General features: G+C 36.7%; 1 protein-coding gene across 1 annotated transcript; it reads left to right on the forward strand.

Annotated features, from left to right (window-relative positions):
* Positions 1–3354: 3354 nt before the first annotated feature.
* On the forward strand, positions 3355–12763 carry tlcd1 (TLC domain containing 1). Its single transcript, XM_044032930.1, has 4 exons — positions 3355–3932; positions 7305–7387; positions 8396–8478; positions 11317–12763. The coding sequence occupies exons 1-4, from the start codon at positions 3727–3729 to the stop codon at positions 11719–11721; spliced, it is 777 nt and encodes a 258-aa protein (XP_043888865.1). The 5' UTR covers positions 3355–3726; the 3' UTR covers positions 11722–12763.
* The last annotated feature ends 781 nt before the right edge of the window (positions 12764–13544 follow it).

Raw genomic sequence — 13544 nt, forward strand, 5'->3', positions numbered from 1 at the left:
TCCCTAACCCATAAACTAGTGAGCTGTAATCTGTGCTATATCTCTCTCTAAGTAGTTAGCCCTAACTAACTAAAGATCTTTAGTTGGTTCGAACTAACTGACTGACTATTTGCTAGCTATACCTCTAAGTGGCTAGCCTGAACTAACAAACTAACTAACTCATTCACTCTCTTTCTCTCTGTCTTTCTTTCTCTATTAGCCTGTGAGCTGTCATCTACGCTAGCTAGCATCTCTCTAAGTAGTTAACCCTAACTTAACTAACTAATAACTAATTGTACACTATGGACATTATAGTGTTAAAACAATTAATCTAATGGTGAACTAAGATTTTTGTGCAGTACGATATATATATTATATGAATAATTATTATTACAGGCTTTTTCAGACAGACATATTGATAAAATGGCTGACGAAAGCAACGCAGATCAATTCTTTTTACTTTTTCTTTTGTCTCTTTCCACAGCACTCACTGGAAATCAATAAACCCGTGGATTTTTCTCTCTATTGTTGTTTGCAAAGCTTCCTCAGTGACCGTTTCACCTCGGGGGGAAAAGAAAAATCATCCTGAGATCAATAAACGTCAGTGTCAAGATCAACTGAGACCCTTTCAGCTCTTTGAAGCCCTTTGTTTGGTGTCTTTACACGTATTTACAGTTTGAAATCGAGAGTTGTTTCTTTGTAAGTTTGGTTCTCTCAAAACAACAACCAAAATAACCACAGTGAGTGAACCAGGAAACATTAGTCATGGTGTTAAGTTACAGTGTTCTCTCTCTCTCTCTCTCTAACCTCAGGGTTTATTGTTTCAGAGAAAACTCAGTCTGTACCCAGTGCATAGAAACATATTAATTATGTGGTTCATATTTCATGATATAAGTTTCATGTTGGAACAAAAGGTAAATTTATTATTTGACTGACGCTAATGGACTGAACTGTCTTTGTTTGTGTATTGGATTTTATAGAGACTGCAATTATATATAGGTACATATAGTCCATATAGTTTTTTAAACCTTTGGTCCGCAAAATGTTAAAACATATTGAAAAATGATTCAATTTGAATGATTTCTTTGTGATATGGAGCAAAGAAACCAGACATTTTTCACATTTAAGAAGATGAAAATTCAGAAAACTAGAATTACTTATGGAAAAAAAAATCCCTACTTAATAATTGTCAGTTATCAAAATAGTTGGTGAATAATGCAATGATGCAACACCCACTTCTGAAACATGTGACTCATGCATTTATTCTCACTTATTACAAGAAAGCCCTGTAATAGCACATTAATTAAATCAATTAAATTTAATTTACTGTATCTGTACTGTAGCATATTTTGTAAAAAAGAAAAAGAAAAAGTAAAATACAATAACACAGCAAATAAATTAGCCATGAAACACAATAAATAAGAAAATATTAAATAATATATAAAGGATAAATATATAAAGTTTACTGTGTTGTACAATCACTACACCAGAGAAATGGCGCCATCAAGTGGCTAAATGAAGAACTCTGAGTACAACAAAACATGTCAGTGTGAAATGTTGGTTTTGCTGCCATCTGCTGGTGCATTGTGTAATAAATCATGCTAAGACAGTGTTTGGAACAGAAACATTCAACCATGTTGTTTTTCCACAAATAAACTGCTTTAGAAACACTGCTGATACAGCTTTTAATGACCAGTAATGTGTTTAAGTATCGATAATTGATTTTAATTTAAAATAATTTTTAAACGGACAGATGGGAGGACAGACTTAACATTTGTTATTGTTGTCATCACAAAATGTTTCTATGTTTTGTTAAAAGTTTGTGAAAACGTTGCCTCAGAGAACAACAAATTACACCTAGAATAAAATGACTTTGATTGCTGATTTGTTGCTGAAACATATCTATCTCTAAGTAGCTAGCCCTAACTAACTGACTGACTGTCTAACTAACTATTTGCTAGCTGGCTATCACTCCAAGTCTGTCTATTAGCTAGTGGGCTATCATCTACACTAGCTAGCACCTGGCTCAAACTAACAAACTATCTAGCTACACACTGGGCACCTTAATCTGTCCTGGCTTCCAAGGCCTAATACTCCACCTTCCCACTTCCATAAACAATGTCTGAGGCTTGATCCGAGGCTTGAAACTGCAACGGGAATTCCGCACATTTCAGACCCACTCGTAGGGGGACAGGACAGGACCTCATTCCTAGAATGTAAACAGAGTCCGCCATCTTTGCTAACAGTTATGCTAACAGGACCAAGTGTCACTGGTGGGCACGAACCAAAGAAAAGAATGAAGATATTTCTTGACTCAGGGGAAACTGAGGTTGGGAAACACAATTTTTCAAAAATACTACCCCTATTCTAGTAATACAAAGCTAAGCTCGCTAGCTGTTAATAGCTATGAATCTGTTAAGACATCAATCTATTTATCTATCTATCTATCTATCTATCTATCTATCTATCTATCTATGCTATCTATCTATGCTACCCCCTGCTGGAATCAGCTCATCATCATGCCTGGACTTGCTGAACAATTCAGATGGTTCATCACCCCTCCCTCCCGGTTTCAAATTTATTGGTTTCACCTGAGACCAGGTGTGGGGGCGGGTCGTTAGGGGGTCACCTGAAAGGCAGCGTCTACTACAGTGTAGTAGATGCTGTAGTTTTTTTCATGTGTTTGTGTTTGTTAAATTTTTGGTTGAATTAAAGAAATCATTTACAGCAGCGTCTGTAACAGTACACCTAATGTCATTTTAAATTGTTGTTGATGTTTGGTAAATAAAATAAAACCTATACATTATACTACAAAATTAACTTGTTTGGAAGTACTGGTTCACACATAGTCAGATAAATTTAAATGTATTTTTTTTAAGCTTCTAAATGATAAAATGTAAAATTCGGTTTCATTTTCAAAGTGAGTACATTAAGTGTTGTTGTTGGAAAATATAAGTTTTTTTTTTTAAAAAAAGAAGGAAAATAAAAGAAGCCCAACAATAAATAAATATTCATATAAAAGGAAAAAGGGATGACACTGGAAGCTAAAAACAACAATAAAAAGGTTGATGAATATAATGTACACAATCTGAGTCTATAGGAAATAACTTTAAGGTATTGTTTGAGCGTCTAATTGATGAGTGGATCATTTGGTTTCGTTCAAAGTGACGACAAAACAATAAATGTTCACATAAAAGGCAAAAGAGTGCAGGCATTTCATTCTTTCACATCTGGTTTTGATTTTGTTAAAGAAACGGGTTCCAGCAGCAGCGCCAGTGTTCACTGTCATTTCCCTCTTTGCGTAATATGATCGCAATCTTTGCCCATCCTTGATTTTTTTCTCGTTTTTTCGTGGTCATGAGGATCAGCGGCAGCGGCACCTCCCGCCCTCCTCTCCTCCTCTGTTGCCTTCAGTCTGCTCGCACCACCACAGGCGGAGGCGGCTCCAGCTTCGGCTCCGGCGGGGGAAAAACAAACAAACAGCGTCGCACTGGAATGAGCTGTCACGGGAATTGCCTCCCAAACCTCCCACTCCACGCTGAAGACGTGAGGAGGAACTGGAGCTTCTGCGTAAAGAGGACCTCCGATTTTTAAGAATAAATCCAGCAGCCGCAGCTTCTTCTTCTGTATCTCAGTCCGGGGGGGCCCTTGACCTGGGGGGAAACACTCCCTTCAGTTCGCTCCATACCGCGCATATCCGTCCATCACCGCGTGTGACAGGGGCGTAAAAGACGCGGGGAGCCGAGGATGGAGGCCCTGCTCCGTGTGCTCAACAGTCACCCGGGCCCCTCGGTGCTGCTGAGCTCCCTGCTCTTCAGACTGATCCACAGACTCCTGCAGAGGCTGCCTGTGCCCAGCGTGGTCAGGCACGATGAGCTGCGCTCATGGAAATGGAAGAACCTCTCGGTGTCCATGGTTCACTCCCTGCTGACCGCCACATGGGCCATGACCTGGTAAGTCTAACCTGGGGTTTGGGACCATATATTTTGGGTTATATGACCGATGTTATTTTGACTACTTTTTGAGTATTTTCATTGCAAATTTACTTTGCGTTTACTTTGAGCAAATCCCCACATACACAACTTCAATTTGGTTCCGTGTGTCCAGTTGGTTGCGCACTCTTGTTTTACAGCAAAACACATTACGGAAAAGACAGTAACCGTGAAGATCATCAGTGTACACATACTGTTTGTATGGATCAGTGCTTAAATGGGAGATATATATATATGTACATATATATATATATATATATATATATATATACAAATATAAATGTATATATATATATATATGTATATGTGTATATACTATACGCTTCATGTCTGCTAGTGTCGGTGTAAGTTTCATCACTTTGGTTTGAGGACGATAAATCCTTATACGCCGTTACTTTTCGTATTCACCCCTAGTGTCAGTAGCACAACACTTTCCAGCCCAGCTGGTGGCGCACTCTTGTTTTACGTCAAAAGACAATTAAAGTAAAAAAAAGAAAAAGAAAAGACGGTAGCCATGAACACTGGCTTGATTTGCGAGAAAGTCCACCAGGACCCCGCAAGCTGTACGTACAAATCAGTGTCTAAAGGGCTGGGTTATACAGGTTTGTTAGTGCCTGTGTGATGTAAATTTGATAACTTCTGCTTAGGTTTGCGAAACCTGTATGCGGACAAATCCCTACACACCTTTAATATCATTCTGTATGAATAGCATAATAGTTCCCACTCTTGTTTATGTCAAAAAACAATTATGAAAAACCTGTGAAAACTTGCTTAATTTGTCCACATACTGTTTGTATGCTGTATTTCAGCCTCCGTCCACTAGTTGGCAGCACGCTTTTAGGCCAATTGACTCTCTTCTACTCTCATAACAGAACTTTTTGTTGTAATGGTAGTTTTTCTTAAATGAGACACGTTTTAGTGGGGAAAAATTGCAACGTAGGCTGATATATCGCGATGTATCGTATCCCCAGATTTTCGCTGATACACAGAGCTTCTATCCGCCCAAACCAGGCACACAGTGGGTCACCATTGTCTATTCACGTGTGTGTGTGTGTGTGTGTGTGTGGCAGTAACAGTCTGTGGCAGTCAGCAGAAGATGACGACATGTCCAGACAATGACATATTTCTGCGTGAGGAGGGAAACGCCACTGAATTTAACGCTTGTTTGTTTGTTTGTTTGTTTACACTGTGAGGGTTTGAGGTGTTAGGGTTAGAGCACAATTGTATTTTCACCTCTTTCAGCGACTTTCGTTACTCAAGTGCTGGCCTGTAGATTGTATGAACTGGAAAAACCTGTTGTCTGGAGAATTCTTGTTCAAGGATAGTGAGAGAAACTATTTTTTGGGGTGGGGACCAAGCCTGTGACTCACGTTTTCATGTCAGAAACAAACGTGTTGTGTGTTTCTTAGAACCGCGTTCCCATATTTTATCTGGGGGGCCCATTCATGAATATGTGAGCTGGTGTCACTGTAAATCCTGGTAAAATTTGTCTTTCATAAAGTTTTTCTTACTACTTAATATTATGATTTATTATTATAATAATATATGTCTAACCTAATAGTTAACCCTTTAACACCTAAGCCTCAAATTGTCTATAAAAGGACCAGAAAATTTCCTGTGACTATGTGCTTTTGCCCATTTTTCCAGAATAACATCCTGTTATACTGTACGATAAGGTAGTAGAATTATAGACTCCAGTCCTAAGACCGAGTATTAGGGCCAAACTGAAGAGAGAAAAAATAAAGTCATAATATTACCAGAGAAAAGTCATAAAATGACCGGAAAAAAGTCATAATATTACTAGAAAAAGTAATATTAAAGAATAAAGTTGCAATATTACTCCAGATTTTCTATCTTTACAGTATATTTACAATTTCATATAGAAAAGACACTGTAGTTGTACATGAACACTAGATTTTGCGTTTTGAACAGTATAAAACAAATTTAAACCATTATTTGTTTGAGTTTTTGTCTCAATGTCCAAAAACAGTAAACAAAATTATGTACAGGTGTTTTTTCAACTCTCTCCTTTCTGGTGACATGGACACTGATTCGCCAGGTTCCTGCAACAGCGCGAGTTAAATTACCATTGCGTAATTACGATAATGCAAAGATACTCTGGTTTGTTTATACCGCCAGTTTGGCAGGAAAAGCTTTTGGAAAAAATGAATGGCACCAGTGTCAGTTTCGTGCTTTAAGAGTTCACTGTGCCCTTTAAAGCCACAGAGGTCAAGTTTAGATGTTGCCCTGCTCCAACACACCTGATTCACCTGAAACATCTAAAACCTGATAGGTCAGAAGCTGGATTGAGATTTACAACCTATAAATGCAATGTTTCAACTATAAAGAAAACATAAAAGGCATAAATGTTTACAGGCTGTGCTTAGTGACGCATGTATGTGAAATTTAAGGTTTTGCAATAGCTCTGGATTATACGTTTTCTTGTTGCAATATCCAATCTAGGGATTTTGACCAGGATTAGGCCGAAATTGATGTTATGAAGGTCCTGGAATGGCTGGAAACATGCATGCTCCCCTTGTGGAACTTCCAAATAAATCACTAGGACTATATATCGGCATTTTTAAGTCACTCATAAAATATCAAAAATTTCTCCATTCACGATTGTGCCAATAATGGAAATTCACTACATTCAACCTAATACTTTTTGATATTTTTGTCTATTTGTTTCAACCTGTACTGTGAAACAGTACATTTCTTTTGGAAGAAAAGAGGATAAAGGTCACGTCACTATGACTCTGTCAATATGTGTTTGTACAAGAAGGAGACGTGCAGAAAAGTCTACTTTTTAAGGAGTGCCTCCTTCAGCAATAAAAAATGTAAAAGGACAAAAACAAGTCAGTCCGCCACCTATTTTTTTAATTCAATTAAAAAGAAAAAACGTCAGTCCTTTCCATACATATCAAATTTTTTTTTTCTTTAAGTTTTACTCAACATACCAAATGCAAATTTCAATGAGGACATTTTTGTCCGTAGGTGTGTTAGTGTGAGTATTTTAGTTAACACTGTTTACAATATAAAAAATAGATTAAAGACATAAAATAAAATTTTATCAATATGCATGCAAAAATGATCAAATATTCTAGAAATTAAAAGCCAAAAACACAAAAATGTGTCAAGGTAATGTGTTTAAGGGTTAAAACATTAAGAAAACACTGTATGTACAACCACAAGAAGACAGCCCATGTACTGATGTCAGGTGAAAAAAAACACATCATAGCCGATGTTAATGACTCCGCTTAGTCTGGCTTTTCTCTCAGGAGTGAACCCTGTATGTTTGTCAGAATGAATAAAAATACATTTGTCCCTCTCCAGTGTGATGATTTGGCCCGAGACGCTTCACAATCTGCACTCGTACAACACGCCTCTGTGTTACCTGCTTGTCTGCTGCTCAACAGGTCAGTATTATGTCGTAAGAACATGTTGGTACACTGTAAAACCTTGTTTTGGGGTTTTTAAACCAAATTTTCAGTTTTTTTAAGTTTGTCCTTTTGTTAGCAGCTTTTTGTGATGGGTTGGTGATCGTCCCGAAATGCCCATCTCTTATAATACGTAAAACAGTACAACAATATATATCAATATAAATCCAAAATGTGCTCATAAAAAAATTATATATGATTTAAATTTAAATCAACATCAATCCTCATCATACATTTCAAATATTAATTCATTTCTTTGTCATCAAAGATAGTGATTTGAATGGGTTTCAATGAGGACATTTTTGTCCGTAGGTGTATTAGTGTATTTTAGTTAACATCGTTTACAATAGACTAAAAAAAAAATACAAATATAAACACTCAGAACACTCAAAAATGCAGAACCTGGCATCAATTTTTAACAATATGCATGAAAAAAATGACACAATATTCTAGAAATTAAAAGCCAAATCCAAATCATGTTGAAACATTCTGATTCTCAAAACATAAACTTTCCTCCTCAATCTCACACGACACTGGTGATCACACCCTACGGTCTTTGCATCGTTGTGTGACCAAGGAGACACAAACCTGTGGAGATCTAACCTTAACAACTGCAAACATCTCAGGGCTCCAACGAGGCTCATCCACCACCTTCACCTTCACCACAGCAACAACAACAATGCTGGAGGTTGTGTTGTTTGACGTGTGTCGAGTTTTAATATAATTGTATCAAGTTCGACAAAAGACAAATTTTTCTTTGTCGTTTTGTATTTGATTTATTTATCAGTTTCCTTTTTGCTGATAAGAAGTTTTAAATGATGTTAATTTTCTGTTTAGACAGTTTGTACTACGTTCCTCCTGCCTGAGACCTGAAAAGTCAAAGTCCCCCCTGGACTGTCCATCCGTCCGTCTGTCCATCCACTACTGGACGATCATAACAAATTGTCGCTCAGCTGATTAATTAGTTCCCTTTTCCTGTCCTTGCAGGATATTTTCTGCAGGACGCGGGTGACATCATCCTGACAGGACATGCCAAAGGTTCATGGGAATTCTTACTTCATCATTCACTGGTGAGATGACTGTGTGTGTGTGTGTCTGAGTGTGTGCACTGCAAAAATTGATTTTCAAGAAAGTAAATTAAGCTTGTTCTTATTTTTGTCTCAAAAGAAAAAAAAAATCATCTCTTTTTACAAGTTTTGCACAAAAAAAATTAAATTTTACAAAAAATGTCTTTTTTAAGCTATAGGTTTGAAACATTTATTCCATTATCAATGGATTAATAAATTAATCGTCAACTACTTTGATAATCAGTGTTTTTTCAATCATTAAAACATGTTTCTGTGATTTTACAGCTTCTGAAATGTGACTATTTCCTGGTTTATTTGCTCCGTATCACCAAGAAATCATTAAAACTGAAGCAAAAATTGATTTTCATTAAAAGTAAAATGAGACTTATTCCTGTGAGACTGTGAAACATCTCTCATAAAAACAGCCCTCATAATAACAGCAAAATTTGCATGAAAACATAATCCCGTAAAAACAGACCTGAAATACAATCCCGTAAAAACAGACCCTTAAAAAAAATTACGTAAAAACAGACCCTGGAAAAAAAACTTGTAAAAACAGTTTAAACAGAAATAAAAAAAGTTTCTTTACAATTTCAGAAATAACTTTTATAGATATTATCGTATCCAACTCAAACAGGGCTTTTTGTATCCACCTCAAACTTCATATTATTTCATAATCGATTTGGGCCGTTTTTGCATTGTGTACATGTGAGGGCTTGTTTTTTTTCTGTTGTTTCTGTGACGCGCTTCAACGTGTTTGTGAAAGTAAAAGGGCAGTGAATCAAATCTACAACTGTACATTAAGTCTGTTGAATTTGCCGTATATGTTGTTGATTTCTTAATGAATGGTTTTTAATGAGTAATTAAAGAGCCATAGAAGAAACAAAGCCAGCGAGGGAGTAATTAGGGGGAAATGTGACACGGGCTGTTTGTGCCGCCTGAGTTGAGCTGAATGTCACTGAGCAGATGATGCTTGTAACTCGTGATGAGGTCATGAGTAAAAACAACAGGTGTGTACTCCACTGTCTGACAACATCATCTTTGACCTTACCTTTGTATTTTCAAAGGAGAAACTAATCAAAATAATGTCATGGACGAAAAATAAGCCTCGTTTGTGCAAAAGTGTTCTTATTCTGTCTAGAAAGAAAAACAACATTATTTTGCACCAGAAAAAAAAAACTTTTACGCAAAAATATCTTTGTTTTTTAAGCTATACAGCTCACGCAATTACTCCTTTATTAATCGATTACTAAATGAATACATTTTTTGATAATCAGTCTTTTTTCAATCACTTAAACAAGTTTCTGTGATTTTTCAGTTTCTGAAATGTGAATATTTTCTGGTTTCTTTGCTCAGTATCACCAAGAAATCATTTGTGCAAAACTTTTCTTATTCTGGTGTTATGTTACCCTGGGTCATAATATATTATTATTTAAAAAGATAAAATAATCTTGTTTTAAACTGTAGGACTGAAACGCCATTATTAATTGATTACTGAATTATTTGTCAACTACTTTGACAATCAGGGTTTTCAATAATTATATATATATATATATATATATATACATATATATATGTATATATATATATATATATATATACATATATATACATCTATGTTTGAAGACATTGTTAAAATTGAATTATTTTAGTTTGAAAACATCATTTCCAGGTTTAGTAAACACAGATCAAGATAATTATCGACATCAAATAGATATAAATATAATCATATAATCATTGAAATATTTCTGATCTCCAGAAACTTTGATACACTTTCGTACCTTTTGCGTAATCTTGTTGAAAGTCAAACACACAAATGAACACATTGCTGCGTTCACACCGAACACGATTCGCCTCCAACCACAATTTCTGTATATGGAGGTCAGAGTAGATGGAGCCGGGAGGCCAAAAACCTTTCTAAACTGACACCATATCTTGGATTGGACAACAGGATGTGTTCGACACAGGCAGAGCCGAGCGCAAATGGAAAAGCTTTGTTTTCCAACCGTACCCACACAGGCGAGGAATCATGATCATCACACAACCAGAAGAGAAGCTTATGCACATTCGCTGCCCAATAATAATGTCTAAAGACAGGGAAGGCAAAACCACCTCTATCTCTAGGAGACTGCAGAATTGATTTCCCACTCCATAAGAATGTTGATATTTTCAAAACAGGGAGGTGCTGAAAAAAATATAAAAACTTTAGAAGGACAACCATCTTAATCAAATTTAATTGACCCACAAGCGATAGAGGCAAAGTCGACCAACGGCCAAAGTCCCTTTCAGTCTTTTCAACCAGGGGAGAAAGATTATTGTGAAAAAGATGATGTGGTGATGTGAACACCTAAATATCTGAAGCCATTACTTGACCATCTGAACGGTACTATGGAATGAGGACGTTGCTTAGAAATCGCCATATTTTAAACAGAAGTAACGTAGCATTTGTTGCACTCACTGTTGTGGAAACGTCTGCAGAGAAGAGACTTATGTGGTTTCACAACAACAACATGACAATAACCGGACACAACTTTGGCGAGTTTCACCGTTGAAAAAAAATCTCATAGAAATAGACCCTGAAAAAAAAAACCGCGTAAAAACAGAAACAGAAATCTCGTAAAAACAGACCTAAAAAGAAATCTCATAAAAACAGACCCGAAATTTTTTTTCCGGTGTGAACACAGCATCAGACTCGATTTGTGCGATAGGCGAGTCGCTGTGCGCCGCTTGGCCCGGCTGATGCGTCACATCCGGTGTGAACACAGAAATCATTAAAAGACAGCAGCTGATGTTGTTTGCTGTATAAACACCTCTCTCTCTCTCCCTCTCTCTGTCCCTCAGGTGATCTCGTGTTTCCTGTACACCCTCTTCACTCAGGTGTACGTAGCCGGAGCGGTGGTCGCTCTCTTCGTGGAGGTCAACAGTGTCACGCTGCACCTGCGTCTGATGCTGAAGCTGGCCGGCGCACAGTCCTCCACCATGTACCACGTCAACAAGTACGCCAACCTCTTCACCTACGTCACGTTCCGCCTGGGCACCCAGTTCTACCTCACCTGGTACATAGTCCACAACTACTCCTGGCTGGACAGCGGCGGATACTTCCTCGCGTGCATGATCGTCATCAACGTCATGATGCTGATTTATTTCCAGCGCCTGCTCCGCGCCGACATCTTCTCGCCGCAGAAGAAGAGTCACCTGGTGCAGAATGGGACTCATCGCGACAACAAGAAGTTTCTCAGCGATTGATTTTTTTATGGGACTGTTTTTGGGTTAGCGTTTACAAGTTTTTCACGCAATTTGTCAGAAAAGTTCCCCCTATTGTGTGTCACCGTCAAACATCAACACCACACGTAATCAATCAATTCATCGCTATCGGCGCAACAAAATAGGGGGCGAACGATCAGTTGTTTTTTTGTTTGTTTTTTTATCGCAATTTGACACAACACAGTTAGCAGATCGCTTAACTGCAATTGAACTCTTTGATTTAGTTTAATGTTTAAATTTCAATTTAAGAAATGTGATACGTCAACGTTTGCAACAGTACAACGATTTTGAGTTCTCGACTTTGTACGACAGAGTACTAGACCTGTACTGAAGAAGAAAAAAAAACATTTACGCTTTTGAAAATAAAGTCGTAATATTACGAAAGGAGAGTTGCGATATTAGGAAAAATGTCACAATGTCACAACTTTATTCTGAAGTGTTTTTTTAGAAATAATTCAATGATTTTAAGTTCTCAAATTTGTACTATGAATTTTTGTGATGAAAACAAATATTTAAGCTAATCCTTTTTCTCACAATATTAACATGTCAACGTGATACATTAAGAATAAACTGTAGATTCAGTTTTATGTTCAATGTCAATTTAAAAAAAATTGACTTTTTTTCTCGTAACATTATGACTTTATTCTTCTTATTCTTTATTTCTTCAGTATGACCCTCTGATACGCTGTCGTATCTCTCGCATCAAAGTACAGTATTTAATATTATGTTGGTTTCTCATGCAGTTATGCTCCATCTTGTTTTATAACTATAACAGTAAATTATATTTAAACTATTTTTAAACCATCAAAGTTACGTTTGTGCTCACAACTCACGACATCTGCACGTCAAACAGTCAGGTTTTATTCAGGAAACATTTCTCTGGGTGTTTGACACTGGACTTTTTCATTTTAGCAGCAGCAGCAGCAGCAGAGTCTTACGGAAGCGTATTGTGTTTACCTAAAATTCTTTTTCACTAGAAAAAATCTGGTAAAAACAGACCCAAAACATCACTTAAAAACAGGCCGCGTATGTCTCATAAAGACAGACTCGAAAAAAAAGTCTCATAAAAAATCTTGTTAAAACATACCTGAAAAAAAGTCTCATAAAAACAGACCCGAAAAATAAATCTTGTAAAAACAGACTTAAAAACAAAAAAAAAATCTCATTTAAAAAAAGAAAAAAGATTTTAGGTAAATGTAATCCGCTCCTTTTGAGTCTCCTTTTGATATGTGTATATATAAAGTAATGTGTATATATACACATATATACAGTATATAAACATTTTCTCCCTTTGTCTTGATGAAGCCTTTTTTGGATGACGAGAAGTGGTACGACATGTTTTTAAAAGGGACCAACACAGACACCAATAAAATCTGGGTGGTATTTTTAACGCAGATCCGGAGCCGGATCTTCCTGCCAGTGAACAGTTTGACAACATTGACAAGAAACAGCACAATCAGCACTTAACCCCAGATGTGGACTAACAACAATATCTCCGCAGTGTGTGTGTGTGTATTTTTGCATGTTTTTCAAAGTACTTTAAAATCCCCCTTTTCATGAATATTAAGACTCCTTTCATTCCCCTTTAAAAATACAGGATTGTGTAAATATTTTGTGTGTGGATATTTCAGTGGATAATATCTCCATGCTAATTTTGCCAAACATCTTTTGTGCTGACAGTGTCATTTAAAAAAAACAAACCCATAACGATCAGTACATTTCGTCTTTTTATTTTTATTTTATTCAAATCCCAGCCAACACGGGTGCCTTTGACCACAGTGCCTTTACTGAAGTCATCACGAAGC

Source organism: Solea senegalensis, linkage group LG8, assembly GCF_019176455.1.
Source record: "Solea senegalensis isolate Sse05_10M linkage group LG8, IFAPA_SoseM_1, whole genome shotgun sequence".
Taxonomy (NCBI): Eukaryota; Metazoa; Chordata; class Actinopteri; order Pleuronectiformes; family Soleidae; genus Solea; species Solea senegalensis.